This window comes from Pipistrellus kuhlii, unplaced genomic scaffold (genome assembly GCF_014108245.1).
Source record: "Pipistrellus kuhlii isolate mPipKuh1 unplaced genomic scaffold, mPipKuh1.p scaffold_m20_p_12, whole genome shotgun sequence".
Lineage (NCBI taxonomy): Eukaryota > Metazoa > Chordata > Mammalia > Chiroptera > Vespertilionidae > Pipistrellus > Pipistrellus kuhlii.
Window position 1 is genome coordinate 17446965 of NW_023425427.1, and position 14285 is coordinate 17461249.

Here is a 14285-nt window from a genome sequence, read left to right on the forward strand (position 1 = left end):
TAGGGAAGGGAAGGAGGAAACATCCGTGTCGTCTGGGAAAATTTGCTGATTGATTAGTATCCAAAGTCGGTCCCAGGGAGAGAAATAGCATCAGCCAGGATGACTTTTAAATTTCTGGCTTAGATGTTGGGGAGATATTATCGGGGATAAGACATCCAGGAGGAGGAAAGGTTGAGTAAAGAATGGTAAATGAATTCCATAAACAAAGGGGTGATGGTAAAAGTATGAAGGTGGAGACCATCATCCAAGCAGGGTGTGTAGAAGGAGAAATAGGCAGGCAGTGGAATCCTGGGGAAAACCAGCATTAAAGGACAGTGGAGGGAGAGAAGACCATCAAGGACACTGAGAAGAAAGAAGCTAAAGGATAGGAAGGGAATTTAGAGAGCCTGGCTGGTGCCATGGGATCTAAGGATGGAGCGGGTAGGGAAAATGGGATACAGTAATGAACAGCATTAAATAGTGCAGAGGGGTCTGCTAAGATAAATTTTAAATGTTTCTTGCGTTAGCCTATTCAAAGATCCTTTTGGTGTTTTCCAAACTTTTTATGATTGCAAATGTCAAACATAAGCAGGGAATAGAACAGTGGGCCCTTATTTACCTGGGAGAGTAAGTTCGTTTTGTTGGAGACCCTGGCCTCAGTTGTACAGGTATCTGTCGGAGTAAAAGTACCAGCTTCATGTACCTTTTATCCCAATGATTCTCCAGTGATCAACTCATGGCCAGTTTGTTTCATTTATACTCCTGCTGTCTTCCCCCACCCAGTTATTTGATGCATATTTATGACATTTTATCATTTTATCAATATTTTATCAGTATGTTCTCTAAAACATACTGATAAAATATTGATAAGGATTCTTCTTTAAAACAAAATCATGGCACCATTGTCACACCCGAAAAAATTAAGAAGAACTATACTTTGCAGCTGATATGTCTCTTGAATTTTTTTTTTTTTTAAATATATCTTATTGATTTTTTTACAGAGAAGAAGAGAGAGGGATAGAGAGTTAGAAACAGCTGCCTCTTGCACACTCCCAACTGGGGATTTGCCCACAACAAAGGTACATGCCCTTGCTAGGAATTGAATCTGGGACCTTTCAGTTCTCAGGCTGACGCTCTATCCACTGAGCCAAACCAGTTTCGGCTGTCTCTTGAATTTTTAAAAAATCTTTGTCTATTCTCCATCTTTTCTCCCTTATTATTTAATTAATTTGTTAAGAAACCAGGTCATTTATCCTGTAAAGTTTCTCAAAGTCTGAATTTTGCTGAGCTTCTACTGGTGTAATTTAGTATGTTCCTCAGCTCTGAATTTTTGGTAAATTGTTAGAGGCTTAATCAGATTTAGATTTGATTATTTTAGTAAAACTAATTTATAGGTGGCTTTAGTTCATTTACAAGGAGGCATACAGTGGTGGTCTTTTTGTGATATTAGTAATTAATGACGATCATTGTCCAGACTAGCATTGCTCAAACTTAGCACTGTTGACATTTGGGCCGGATAGCTCTTTATCGTAGGAAGTTGTTCTATGCATTGTAGGATATTTAGTGGCATCTCTGGCCTCTCTCTACCCACTGGATGCCAGTAGCAACTCTCCCAATTGTAATAACCAAAAATGCTTCTAGACAATTGTCCAGTTCCCCTAAGTGAGATAAATGTCCTTGATTGAGAACCACTGGTCTAGGTTCATTAATATAGGATTTAGAACGTAATATTTTCATTCGAGCCTTCCTTCTTTGCTAGGTAGAACAAATACATCTACAAAGAAAAACTTTCACACAGTAACTGTTTGTTCCCTAGAGCTACATTTCATGAAGGAAAGACAGAAAAATGCTGCTTTGTTTCCCTTTTATTTTACCAGCTTTTAAATTAATGAGTTGGTTACCTAGCATCTTCCAAAGGAACCAGAGATATTTTTTAGTACTATTATGACTCATAATTTAACACATACACGATGTGTCTCAACCACTGGCAGTTTTAAACATTTTGATACTGAAATTGACCTATTTTGGCCAGTGGGAACTTGTTCAGATTGGCACTTGAGAGTCCTTTGGATATGACCTTTTAAGGTTCCTTGCTCCTTGTTAGGATAAAATTTTCCAGGCTCACTTTGTGCGTTCCCAGACTAGAGCTGGTATCAGTGATTTTTTTCCAATGATTCATGGTTCCTTTTAATTGGAAATGGTATTTAGAGAACACATGCTGGGCACTAGGGATGTAGGTTATTTGACCTTAGGAAGAGCAGTTAAATGGATATATAGTCAATTACCTGTTCTCAAAACAGCCGCCTGCACCACCTCTTTATTAAAAAAAAGTTTCAAACTTGCAAAAAAGTTGAAGGAATCACAATGAACTACTGTATACTCTCACCTAGATTCAACATTTATTAGGTCTAGTAATAATTAATGTCGTTTCTAATACTTTTTTAAATCGAATTTATTTAAACAATACAACAAAATTTAATCAACAATATAGTTGCCGTTGTTTTCTACTACTTGTGCCCAACGCTCAGGAAGCATTTTAATCCCTCTGTTGTAAAATTCTTGTGATTTTGATGCAAAAAATTCGGTCAATGCATTTTTGAGGCATTCTTCATTATTAAATTTTTTTCCAAGAAGAAAGTTTTGCAAAGGACGAAACAAATGGTAATCGGAAGGGGCAATATCAGGAGAATATGCAGGTTGAGGGAGAACTTCCCATTCCAACTGGCGCAGTTTTTCAGCAGTGATTCTTGCAGTATGTGGTCGTGCGTTATCGTGGTGAAGAATTACGCCCTTCCGATTAATCAGCGCGGGTTCTTTTTCTCTTAAAGCTTGGGCTAACCTTTCCAATTGGGCACTATACACTGCACTTGTAATGGTTTGGGTAGATGGTAAAAGCTCATAATGAAGAATTCCTTTAAAATTCACCAAACACACAACATCACTTTTTTCGCATGCAAGTCAGGTTTTGGTGTGGGCTGCGGGGCCTCATTTTTGTCCAATCATTGAGGCCGCCTTTTCAAATTAACATACAGCACCCATTCTTCATTTCCGGTAACAATTTGCTCTAAAAACGGCAAACGGTTTTGACGAGAGAGGAGCGAACTGCAAATTGTGACTCTTTGATTACGGTTGTTGTCGGTCAACTCATGAGGAACCCATTTTCCAAACTTTTGGACTTTGCCAAGTGCACGCTATTGATTGGAAATTATTTTTTGTGAACAATTTAAAGTTGTCGCAAGCTCTTGTTGGGTAATAATTAATGTCGTTTCTAATACTTTTTTAAATCGAATTTATTTAAACAATACAACAAAATTTAATCAACAATATAGTTGCCGTTGTTTTCTACTACTTGTGCCCAACGCTCAGGAAGCATTTTAATCCCTCTGTTGTAAAATTCTTGTGATTTTGATGCAAAAAATTCGGTCAATGCATTTTTGAGGCATTCTTCATTATTAAATTTTTTTCCAAGAAGAAAGTTTTGCAAAGGACGAAACAAATGGTAATCGGAAGGGGCAATATCAGGAGAATATGCAGGTTGAGGATTTTGCACCAAAAGAGCTTGAAGAGCTTCTTGATCAAAATTGGACACACGGCCTCGACCACTCTTGTCATCTAACGAAAAATTTCCCTCGCGAAATTTCTCAAACCAATGCTGGCATTTTCTGGCGCTAACTGCATCTTGACCAAGAGCATTACAGATGTTTTTTGCAGCCTCACTTGCTTTTCTTCCTAATTGGAACTCGTAAAGCATGCAGTGCCGAATATGCTCTTCATCTGCCATCTTCTTAGCCCTAGTTTTGCAACAAAAACCAAACCAAACACAAATTTTTTCAAGCAAAACTTGTTAATTGCACTTCACACGTTCTGTAGATACCACGTGTTTGAAGGTTATGTCAATACAAGTCAACGCCAAGCAAGATTTTAAACGAATGTTGGAAAACGACATTAATTATTACTAGACCCGATATATTCTATTGTGTTTGTTTTCTCCTTTCTCATGTGGTATGGTAATGGCATGATAGGGTATATCATATAATTTTTTAAAATCTTCACCTGAGAACATGCTTCTATTGATTTTTAGAGAGAGAGAGAGAGAGATTTCAATCAATCGATCAGTTGCCTCCTGTACATCCTCCCTCAGGATCGACACTCCAACCAACTGAGCCACACTGGCCAGGGCTCAGGTATAATTGTTATTGTACCATTTGAAAATAAGTTTCAGGCATTGTGACACTTCATTAGCATTATCTGCTGAGATCATTTTCTCTGTAACCATAACACCATTATCATATCTTGAATTACTTTCTTCATTTAGTTTTATTGGCTTCTTAGGTCTCTTTCTTCATCTTCCTGGTCTCTAAACAGTGGTGTATCCACAGCTCCATCATTGGACCTCTTCTCTCTCTCTACACACATACATGATAGATCTTCCCAAGGCACTAAATACTATTTATATTCCAGTGACTATCACTTTTTCTCTCTCCACCCCATCTGTGCTCTGAACTCTAGAGTCCTACATTCAATTGCTTATCCATCCTCTCCAGTTGGTTATCTCGTTGGCTTTTCAAAATCGATGAGTACAAAATAGAACTCTTGAATCTTGCTCCTCTTCCCAGCTTTTCTTTAAAGCTTCCCCATCTCAATAAATCCAATGTGTTAGTGCTCAGACAAGACAATTCAGTTATCCTGCTTTCTCTTTATCCCAAATCTAGCCCATCAGCAAATTGTATGTGCGGTACATTTGAAATCTATCTACAACCCAACTGCTTCTCATGTTTCCATTGCTTCTAAGCCAGCCTAGTCCACCGGTTTCTTGCCTGGACTGTTGCAGTAGTCTCCTCTCTGGTCGTCCTGCTTATACCCTACAGTCTATTCTCTACACAGCTGCCAAATATTCCTTTTGATGTGCTGGTCAGATCACTTTGTCTCTCTGTTTTAAACCTTCTGTCATCTCACTCAGAATCAAATCCAAAATCTTCTATAGTTTTCTTCCTTCCTTCCTGATATTTGTACCTTTAATTTCTATTCCCTTGCTTAAGAGCAGCAAGGTAATGTGGCGTGGAGTAGTGCAGCAGACCCTTGTATCTTGTTCCCGATCTTGAAAAGAATGCTTTTAACCTTTCACTACTAAGTTTCATGTTTACTGTAGGTTTTTTTTGTAGCTACTTATACCGATTAGCTGTTTGCTTGTTTTTAAGTGCCATGTAAGTAACCCTAGCAAAAGTCAGTGGCATCAAACTGCAATCACTTCTTCTCATAAACCCGCAGATTGGCTGGGGTCAGCATTCTAAATGGATTGTGCTCCATCTGTTTCTCACTTCTCCCAGAACCAGTGGGACAGCTTGGGCATGTTCTTCTCATGGTGACAGAAGCAGGGCAAGAAGATAAACACAGTTTAGCAACTGCTTTTCATGTATTTAGATCACACCATGTCTGTCAACATTCCAGTGGCCAAAGAAAGTCATAGGGCCAAGCCCAACTAGACTGTCTGTAGAGATGGTGGTAGAAAGGGAGAGAAGATTTCTAAGCAGAGATACTTTACATTAATTTTTTAATGTTAAACTGACTTTGCATTTATAGAATAAACACAGTTTGATTTTTCTCCCACTCTCTTTCCTTCTTTTTCTTTTAACATTAGATTTTGGTTGTTCTGGGGCGGGGGGGGGGTATTTTACAATTTTATTTTTTTATCAGCTTTATACTGAGATATAATTCACATACCATATAATCCACCCATTTAAAATGTACAGTTGAATGGTTTCTATTCATAGAGTTGTGCGACTATTACCACATCAGTTAAAGAAAATGTTTGCCATCCCAAGGAGAAACTTGATGTGCTAATTCCCTTACCCCCAGCTCTAAACAATCATTATTTCACTTTCTGACTATAATATATATATATATATATATATATATATATATATATATATATGCCTCTTTTTGGACATTTCATATATAGACTCATACAATATAGATACCTTGTATCTTGTTTCTTTTACTTAAACATGTTTTCAAGGTTCATTCATGTTATAGCAGGAACCAGTATGTGGACCGTGGGGAAGAAGATACCTATTAAGGAAGGTTGGTGGAGGGTAAGAGATCAACCAAAGGACTTGAATGATGGACGTAAGAATAACCAATGGACACAGACAGTAAGGGGGTTGAGGGCCTGTGCTGGGGGCAGGGAGCGGGCTGGGAGAGGTCAATGGGAGAAAGGAGACATATGTAATACTTTCAACAATAAAGAATTAAAAATAACTATATATAATACCTAATTTTTTTTTTAAAGGAAGAGTTGGTGGCTAACAGTGCTCAATTTTTAAAATCCTCAGCTGAGGAGTAAAGATAGTTTTCCATTGAGTTTTAGAGAGTGAAGAGAGGGGGAAGGGGGAGAGAAAGAGGAGAGAGAAACATTGATGTGACAGAGACACATCGATTAGTTGTCTCCTGGATAGGCCCCAATGGGGGGCAGGGGAGGGGAAAAACAGGGGTCAGACCCGCAACCCAGGCACATGCCCTTGACTGGGAATCGAACCAAAGACACTTCAGTGCACAGTCAGTGCTCTAACCACTGAGCAATGCTGGCCAGGGTTAACTGCTCAAATTTTAACGCAGAGCCTAGCAGCCATTTCTAAACAGAGTCTCTCTCCCAAAGTGCACTTCAAACTGCCTCCCACCCGGAAGTAGCTGCCTACACAGCGTTCCTGCCACCGGAGCCAGCCTTCTAGAGATCCTAGGGTCGTATTTCAATCCATAGGACTGAGGCTTACCCCACCCCATTGAAGTTCATCCCCCATCAGCATCTTTACTGACCAATCAGAGTGGCTCCATTATGACTAATCAGGACAGTGCTTTGGACCAAACTTCTGTTGAGGATTTGGAGCCCTCATTTGCAGAAGATGAACCAATCAGGGATCAGGGGTGAGGACTTCTCTCTGTCAGCTCCTCTGTGGCTCACTTTCTTTTTTTCTTTCTTTTTTATTTTTATTTTATATATATATATATATATATATATATATATATATATATATATATGTATTTTTTTTTACAGAGAGGAGGAGAGAGGGATAGAGAGCTAGAAACATCGATGAGAGAGAAACATCGACCAGCTGCCTCTTGCACACCCCCTACCGGGGATGTGCCCGCAACCAATGTACATGCCCTTGACCGGAATCGAACCTGGGACCCTTCAGTCCGCAGGCCGACACTCTACCGCTGAGCCAAACCGGTTTCGGCTCTGTGGCTCACTTTCTCTTGCCACCGAAGACTGAAGACTGTATTTCCCCGTTGGGGCCGAGACCCCAGCGGCATCCTGCCAGAGCAGAGCGGAGCAGAGTCAGAGAGTGGCCGCACCCCAGGGCCGCCCTGCTCCAGGGCCGCCTGTGCTGTTTCCTCGTTGAGCTGTCACACTATTGAAGTTCTTACAGCTGTGCGGTATCACAGTTGAGCCGTTGGCACTGGAAAAAAAGTTTCCTTTTTCACCACACCCCAAACTGGGCATTCCTGTTGGCGTTGAACTGGCACCAACAACCATTGTTTGAAAAATACTTTCTTTTTTTATGGCTGATGTTTCGGTCTGAATATACCATGCTTGTTTATTCATCAGGTGAAGGTCATTTGAGTTGTGTTAGTAATTAGTTTAGGTGCCAGACGAGTGGGTGAGTCCTGTGCCACAGGTACACTGGACACTGCCCAAGTGAAAAAGTTTGAAAATCGCTGCTGTATTTCCTTAACTGTGTGTCAAGTTCCCTACCGCTCCAGCTCCAAACAACACATACCAAGGCTGAGGCTGCCCTGGACAGGACAGTGGGACACGTGACACGTGTTCCTTGGGACCCAGCTCTCTTGTCCAGTTCCTGAGGTCAGTGACCTGTGCTTAGTCAGACCAGGCTGTCACAGTCTGGGGTCAAGGAGAAGAACAGAGGCTCCTGTAGAAGTAGCCTGGCCTGGCTTTGCCTGGGCCCCAGAGCCCAGTTCTTTTTATTTTAATTTTTTAAATTGATTTCAGAGAGGAAGGGAGAGGGTCAGAGAGGTAGAAATATCCATGATGAGAGAGAATCATTGATTGGCTGCCTCTTGCATGCCCTCTACTGGGGATTGAGCCCACAACCCGGGCATGTGCCTTGACCAGGAATTGAACTGGTGACCTCTTGGATCATAGGTCGATGTTCAACCATTTAGCACACCGGCCTGGCTCAGAGCTGAGTTCTAATCTCCACTCCCTCTGAGATCTCTTCTTCCTGGTCTGTACTTCTCTTACAATCTGAATTCTTTTCTTAACATATAATTTGCCCCCTAATCTTAAATCTCAACATTACCCTCACATCTCTTTCCCTCGAGCTCCCACAGTAAAAAACAAAACCCGGTACCCACTGAATGTACTAATCACTCATTGGTTTCCCATATGCATTAGAAGCTTAGACACAGCACCAGCCAATAGGGAAGGGAATTAAATTCTAGGAGCCATGTGCCAAGTTCTTTTTCACACACTATCCGACTTTATCCTGAACAGCACTTGGTAGGTTAGGTTATATTAACCTTCACGTTAGAGTTTAGAGAATCCAGGTTCAGAAGAAGTCAAGTCACCTGCTCAGAGAAGGTAAGGTCAGCTCAAAGGCACAAGCTATTAATACTAGGAGCCCAGGATTGCCTGGCCTTCTGTTCATGCTCTTTCCCCTATCCCCCTCTTGGTGCCTTGAGCCCCCCCCCCCCCAATCTGGCTTCATGGTCTTAATTTTTACAAAACATTTGCATACATTAATTTGAGCCTCACGACAGTGGCAGGGTGACTATAGTATCTGCCTTTTATAAATGATAGTAGGGTTTAGAGAGAGTAAGTGATTTTCCCAAAGCCACGGGAAGCTTAGCTTTTCTGATTCCTACATAGTATAGTACACATTCTGCCACCATGCAGTGTGGCTAGCAGAGTGTGGCAGGCATGTATGATGAATGAATGCTGATCCAGATAATAGTAGGTATTCAATAAATGCCAAGTTATACTAGTGAAAGTTAACGGGGTCACTCTGCCTGGAGGTCTCCGGTTTCCTTTTTCCTCCTGTCCCCTCCCCTCGGTTCTCCTCAGAGACCCTCTTTGCCAGTGAACTCCATCCGTCACCTTCAGTCAAGACTCACAACGAGCAGAATCCACGTCTCCTCAGGCAGGTGCTCAGACGAGGGTTTGAGAAGGAAGGGTCCTCTTTTGAGATAAAGCTGGAGACCTAACAGTTTTCGCTCTCCCGCCTCAGGCCTTCCTTGGGTCCGGAGTGAGGAGGCTGCACTGCCACGCCTCCCTGCCGCGGGTGGCAGGACTGCACTGGCTCTGGGCACCGTGAGCCTCTGCTCTCAGGTTCTGAGGGCTTTGGCCCAGGCTATCACCACACTGGCGCCCCCTCCCCTCTCCCCTCCCTTCGCCCCGCCCCCTGCCCATGGCCCCGCCCCACAGCCCTGGACACAGGGTAAACGGCCTAGATAGAGCCTCTGCTCAAAGGGAACAGAGACTGCCTGTGTTCCCACGGCTATGGCCAGCACCTTCCTGCCCTGGCTGAATTCTCAGAATCCTCATTATATCCCCGGGTAAGACTTCCACCCAGAGCACAGCCCCGCGGGCTTCTGGGAATAGGGGGTTAGGGCTATGGGAATCCTACGTGCACCTGGGCCTCGGCGGCCAAGTGGTCACACCTGGGCAGGAGGCCCGGGCTGGGAGGCGATGGTGGATAGGAAAGGAAGAGCAAGGAACGGGAGCTGGGGCTGCCACAGAGCTGTGTTGTCTTTTCCATGGTAACAGGGAGGCAGCAGAGGGAAATGCCTGCTCCAAATATGCAACCAGCCGAGTCCAGAAAAGAGCAGGGCTTCAGAGCTCTCTGCTTCTGTCTGTGGGGAGGGCGGGCAGGGGAGTTGAGAGACGAGTGGGTGAGTCCTGTGCTGCAGGTACACTGGACACTGCCCACGGCTTCGGTTCGGCATGGGCCAGACCTACGGGCAGATGACGGGTCAGCTACTCCGGGGAGCTCCTGGCATAGCCTGGCCGCCGGCCCATCGCACACTGCTGCCTCCCATTCGGCCTCCGCGGTCTCCCGAGGTTCCCCGTGGGAGCCCGCCTGACAGGTGGGGGCACAAAAGGCTCGGTTCCAGCATGATCCCTGGCTACACAGGTACGTACACAGATACAGACAGGTGCCCCGTCCCTGACTGTGTGTCCCAAACACTAACAGAGCCATTCTTTGCCCCCTGCCCTCCCAGGTTTTATCCCCAAGGCTCAGTTCATCTTCGCCAAGAACTGCACCCGGGTCTGGGCGGAGGCTCTGAACGAGCGGACTCAGAGGCGCGGGGAACGAGGGAGTCCGGACCTGTCCCAGCAGGCCAAGGCGGGAGATGTGGAGGAAGACCGAGAACCAGAGCCAAAGCCGGAGCCAGAGCTGGGGGCGCAGGGGGCAGAGCTGGGGCAGGAGGCAGGACAGGTGAGGCTGAGGAGGCTGCGGGGTGTGTGTGTGTGTGCCTGTGTGTGCAGTGTGTGCCTGTGTGTGTGCCTGTGTGTGCAGTGTGTGCCTGTGTGTGTGCCTGTGTGTGCAGTGTGTGCCTGTGTGTGTGTGCCTGTGTGTGTGTGTGCCTGTGTGTGCAGTGTGTGCCTGTGTGTGTGCATGTGCCTGTGTGTGCAGTGTGGTGGGAGGGGAAAGCTGTCCCTCTGTGTAGCCTGGGGACATGGGCCTGCCGGCCTGCTCCACTCCCTGGGAGCCTGTGCCAGAGCGCGGGGGCCACGTGTGAGAGCGCCGTTTTCTTCTGTCCACTTCCCTCACAGGCTTCCCCCTATTCGATGGACGACGGAGACCCTCACAAGTTCTTCATGTCAGGTGAGGGGACGTGGCCATGCCTGAAGGTGTGGGGAGGCCCCGGGAGGTCCTGAGCCAGCACTCCCGCTCCCCAGGTTTCACGGGCTACGTGCCCCGCGCCCGCTTCCTCTTCGGCTCCGGCTTCCCTGTGCTCAGCAGCCAGGCCCTGCAGGAGTTCGGACGGATGTGCTCAGAGGGCAAATCCCAGAAGGGGCTCGAACCTCTCCCCCAACTTTCAAGGATCTACCCTCAGAACCTGGGTCTCTTACCGAACTATGGGGGCTATGTGCCAGGTGAGGGTGTGTGTGTGTGTGTGTGTGTGTGTGTGAGAGAGAGAGAGAGAGAGAGAGAAGGGGGGGCAGAGAGAGAGAGAGAGGGAGAGAGAGGGAGAGAGGGGGGGGAAGAGAGAGAGAGACAGAGACAGAGAGAGAGAGAGAAAGAGAGAGATGGTGGAGGTGGTTTTGGTGGTTGGGAAGAATAGATATGGGGGACCTCAGGTCGTGTAGTTCAGCTTTATCATCGGGCAGAAAAAAACACATAAAACTGAGGGAGCTCATAGTGAAGAATTAGGCCCAGATTTTGGAGGACAGCTTGGAGGGTCCAGGCAACTGGCTGAGACACACATGACTTCTCCACGCCACTGCCTACATGTGACAGGCTCTCTTGACCACACAGGATACAAGTTCCAGTTTGGCCGCACGTATGGGCATCTCACCCACGATGCCCTGGGTCTCAGCACCTTCCAGAAGCAGCTCGTGGCGTAGGCCCCTGGGCTTCACGTTCTTGCTCCCTGTTCGTGTACCCCAGCCACGCTTTTGGAAGAAAGAGAGGTTGGGCTGGAGGCCAAGCACCTTTTTTATTAATAGGCGTAATAAATAAATAAATAAATACATAAACAGAAGCCTGGGCCGCTCCTCCCTCCTCTGACCGCCAGGCGCTGGCCGCCGTCTAATTTACATCCGGGAGCTTCGGGATCTGGCCCCTGCACCGTCTCCCAGCATCCTCACCGCCTGGCCTGCGGGGCCCTGCGGAGGGGCCTCCTGGTCACCCCCATCCACAGGGGCGTGCGTGTCTGTACCCAGGGAAGGGCTGGCCCAGAGGGGCCGGGGAAACCCGGGCAGCCCGGGGCTGCGCCCCTTCCCTCCTTTCCTGGGTGCTCTGGACATGGTCATGGGACAGCTGGGGGGTGGGGGCGGGGGGATTAATACTGAGCACAGGGATTAATACTGGCCCCAGCTCTCAGTCTGCTCTCTGCAGCCAAGCCGGAGGGCCCGGGAGGGACTCTCAGGCTCCGAGTCCGATGGTTAAGAGGTCCCTGAGGCCACCAGCATGCACAGGACCTCAGTGTTGGCTGTTTCCAGGAGTTGGACTTGGAGTTGGGGTCAAGGTCACGTAGGCCAGAGGCACCAGGCCGGTGTCGGGGCCGCGGCGGCAGCGCAGCCAGTCCCCGCCGGCGGGCCCCAGCACCCGGAGGACATCGCCCTTGTGGAAGCTCAGCTGTCCGGGGCCGGTGGCCAGGTGGTGGCACAGGGCTTTCACCTCGCTGGGGGAACCACAGACGGAGTCAGAGAAACCCCACCCGAACCGAACCCCGTCCCCAGTCCCTCAGCCCCCAGGCTCACCACGGAGGCTTGGCGGGCGGGGCCGCAGCGGGCGGCTCCTGCAGGCTCTCCTTGGGCTCTGCTTCCCGGCGGGCACCCACCGTCTGCGCCACGAGCTGGAACACGGACCTGTCCAGGCTCAGCCAGTCCGAGGGCAGCCTAGGGGTTAGCGGTCAGGGCTTGGACTGAGCCCCGGCTTAGACCGGGCTCCCAGCTCCCCCTGTGGGCGGCCCCTCACCTGTTCGCGGGCCGGGTCTCTCGCTGGGCCTTTCGGGACCCAAAGAGGTGCCCCCACTTGATGCCCCCGGCTGGCGGCCCGGAGGCTCCCTCCTCGCTGTCTGCGGGGGGCGCCGTGGACCCCTCTCTCTCCCGGCTGTGCCTCAGCTCCGCCAGCACGGAGTCAGGGGGGCTCCCCATCCAGAAGGGCCAGCCCTGGTCCCGGCCCAGCGTCTCCTCGGGGGCAGGGCAGGCCTCGGCTCCCTCCACCACTCCCTCTCGGGGGGGCGGCCCCCCACCTCCTGCCCCTTTCTTTTTCTCACTGCCGCCAGCGCCGCTGCAGCTGTTGCTGCCGCCGCGGGGGAACCGGGAACCTTCCGCGGAGCCGTCGATGTAGACCTGGGAGCTCTGCATGAGCTGGTACCACCAGCCGGCCTGCCCGCTCCGGGCCCTGCCGCGCTCCGAGCCCCCAGCCGCCGCCGCGGCCGCCTCTCCCGTCTCCTCCTCCTCCTCCTCCTCCTCCTCCTCCTCTCCCCCTTCTGGGGCGCCCACGCCTTTCACCCGCCTCCCACGGGCCGCGCCGTCCAGGTCCCCGGGGCCCTCCTGGCTCCGGGCGCGGGCCAGCTGCAGCGTGGAGTGGGCGGACAGCAGCAGGTCCTGCGACACGCGCAGCAGCTCCTTGTGCTGCCGCTGCCGCTGCCCGCTCTGCAGCAGCCGGTGCTGGAACAGCAGGTCCAGGCTGAAGGGCAGCAGCGCCAGCGGCTGCAGCAGCAGCAGCAGCTCCTCCAGGAGGCCGGGGCACACGGTGTGCGCCGCGCTCAGGAAGCCCCACGGCTGGTAGTGGGTCTGGATGATGTCTAGGGGGTGGGGGGGGGGGGGAGAGACTGAGCCACACGGGGGGCCTTTGGAAGGCAGCCTGGGCAGAGCCACGGCACCGTGCTGCCCGGGCTGTGGTGTGCTGTTTAGAGTAAGGTGACCAGACGTCCCGATTTTTAACAATTTGTCCCGCGTTCCGCAGCGTTTTTTTTTTGTTTTGTTTTTTTTTAAAGTCCAAAAGATTCTTTCCAAAAATAGGAACTTTTTTAAAACGCCGGGGGACGCGAGACAAATTGTTAAAAATCGGGACTGTCCCGCCAAAAGCGGGACCTCTGGTCACCTTAGCTTGGAGGCACCACCAGGCAGGCGGTTCCCGAGGTGGCGCGGGGCCCTGGCCCCACGGCCGTAAGCGGCGGCCGCGGGGTCAGCCGCCCCGTGTCCCGCTGCCCGCCGGCTCTGGGGCGGGCCTCCGGGAGAAGCTCGGGCTTCCCAGGCCCCCCCTCCACCTCCGGCATCTGCAAAGACAGCCGTGCCTCCCTCTTGGCCTGGGAGACCTGGCCCGGGATGAGTTTGCAGGACAGGGCGGGGCTCTGGGCCTTACCTTCGTGGTTATAGAGGTGATTAAACCAGAACTCCAGGGACCGGATGCTGTGGGGAGACAGGCGAAGAGAGGTGAGTCTCCCGGGGCACGGCCGGATCGTAAGGCGCGGAGGAGACAGACACGGGGCCGGACGCAGGGCAGGCTGCGGCGGATGCCGCCCTTCTAGGCGGGGAGGCCCCGCGGCCCGTTTTACGGCATGTAGCTCTGACAAGCCAGCGGAGGGGTAGGGAGGGGGCGAGCATGCGG

At 49.4% G+C, this 14285-nt stretch overlaps 2 protein-coding genes across 7 annotated transcripts in view; one reads left to right on the plus strand and one right to left on the minus strand.

Moving 5' to 3' along the window:
• The first annotated feature begins 9399 nt into the window (after positions 1-9399).
• On the plus strand, positions 9400-11706 carry FAM166B (family with sequence similarity 166 member B). Its single transcript, XM_036433437.2, has 6 exons — positions 9400-9552; positions 9907-10130; positions 10219-10436; positions 10775-10826; positions 10901-11098; positions 11481-11706. The coding sequence occupies exons 1-6, from the start codon at positions 9497-9499 to the stop codon at positions 11567-11569; spliced, it is 837 nt and encodes a 278-aa protein (XP_036289330.1). The 5' UTR covers positions 9400-9496; the 3' UTR covers positions 11570-11706.
• The window catches only part of RUSC2 (RUN and SH3 domain containing 2), a 54634-nt gene continuing 51991 nt past the window's right edge, over positions 11643-14285 (minus strand). For all 6 annotated transcript variants that reach the window (XM_045580015.1, XM_045580012.1, XM_036433423.2 and 3 more), the window contains 4 exons: positions 14040-14086; positions 12645-13479; positions 12428-12565; positions 11643-12348 (listed from right to left, as the gene is read on the minus strand). In XM_045580015.1, coding sequence (XP_045435971.1) covers positions 12147-12348; positions 12428-12565; positions 12645-13479; positions 14040-14086 — 1222 coding nt within the window. In that variant the 3' untranslated portion in view covers positions 11643-12146. The remainder of the gene's footprint in view (positions 12349-12427; positions 12566-12644; positions 13480-14039; positions 14087-14285) is intronic.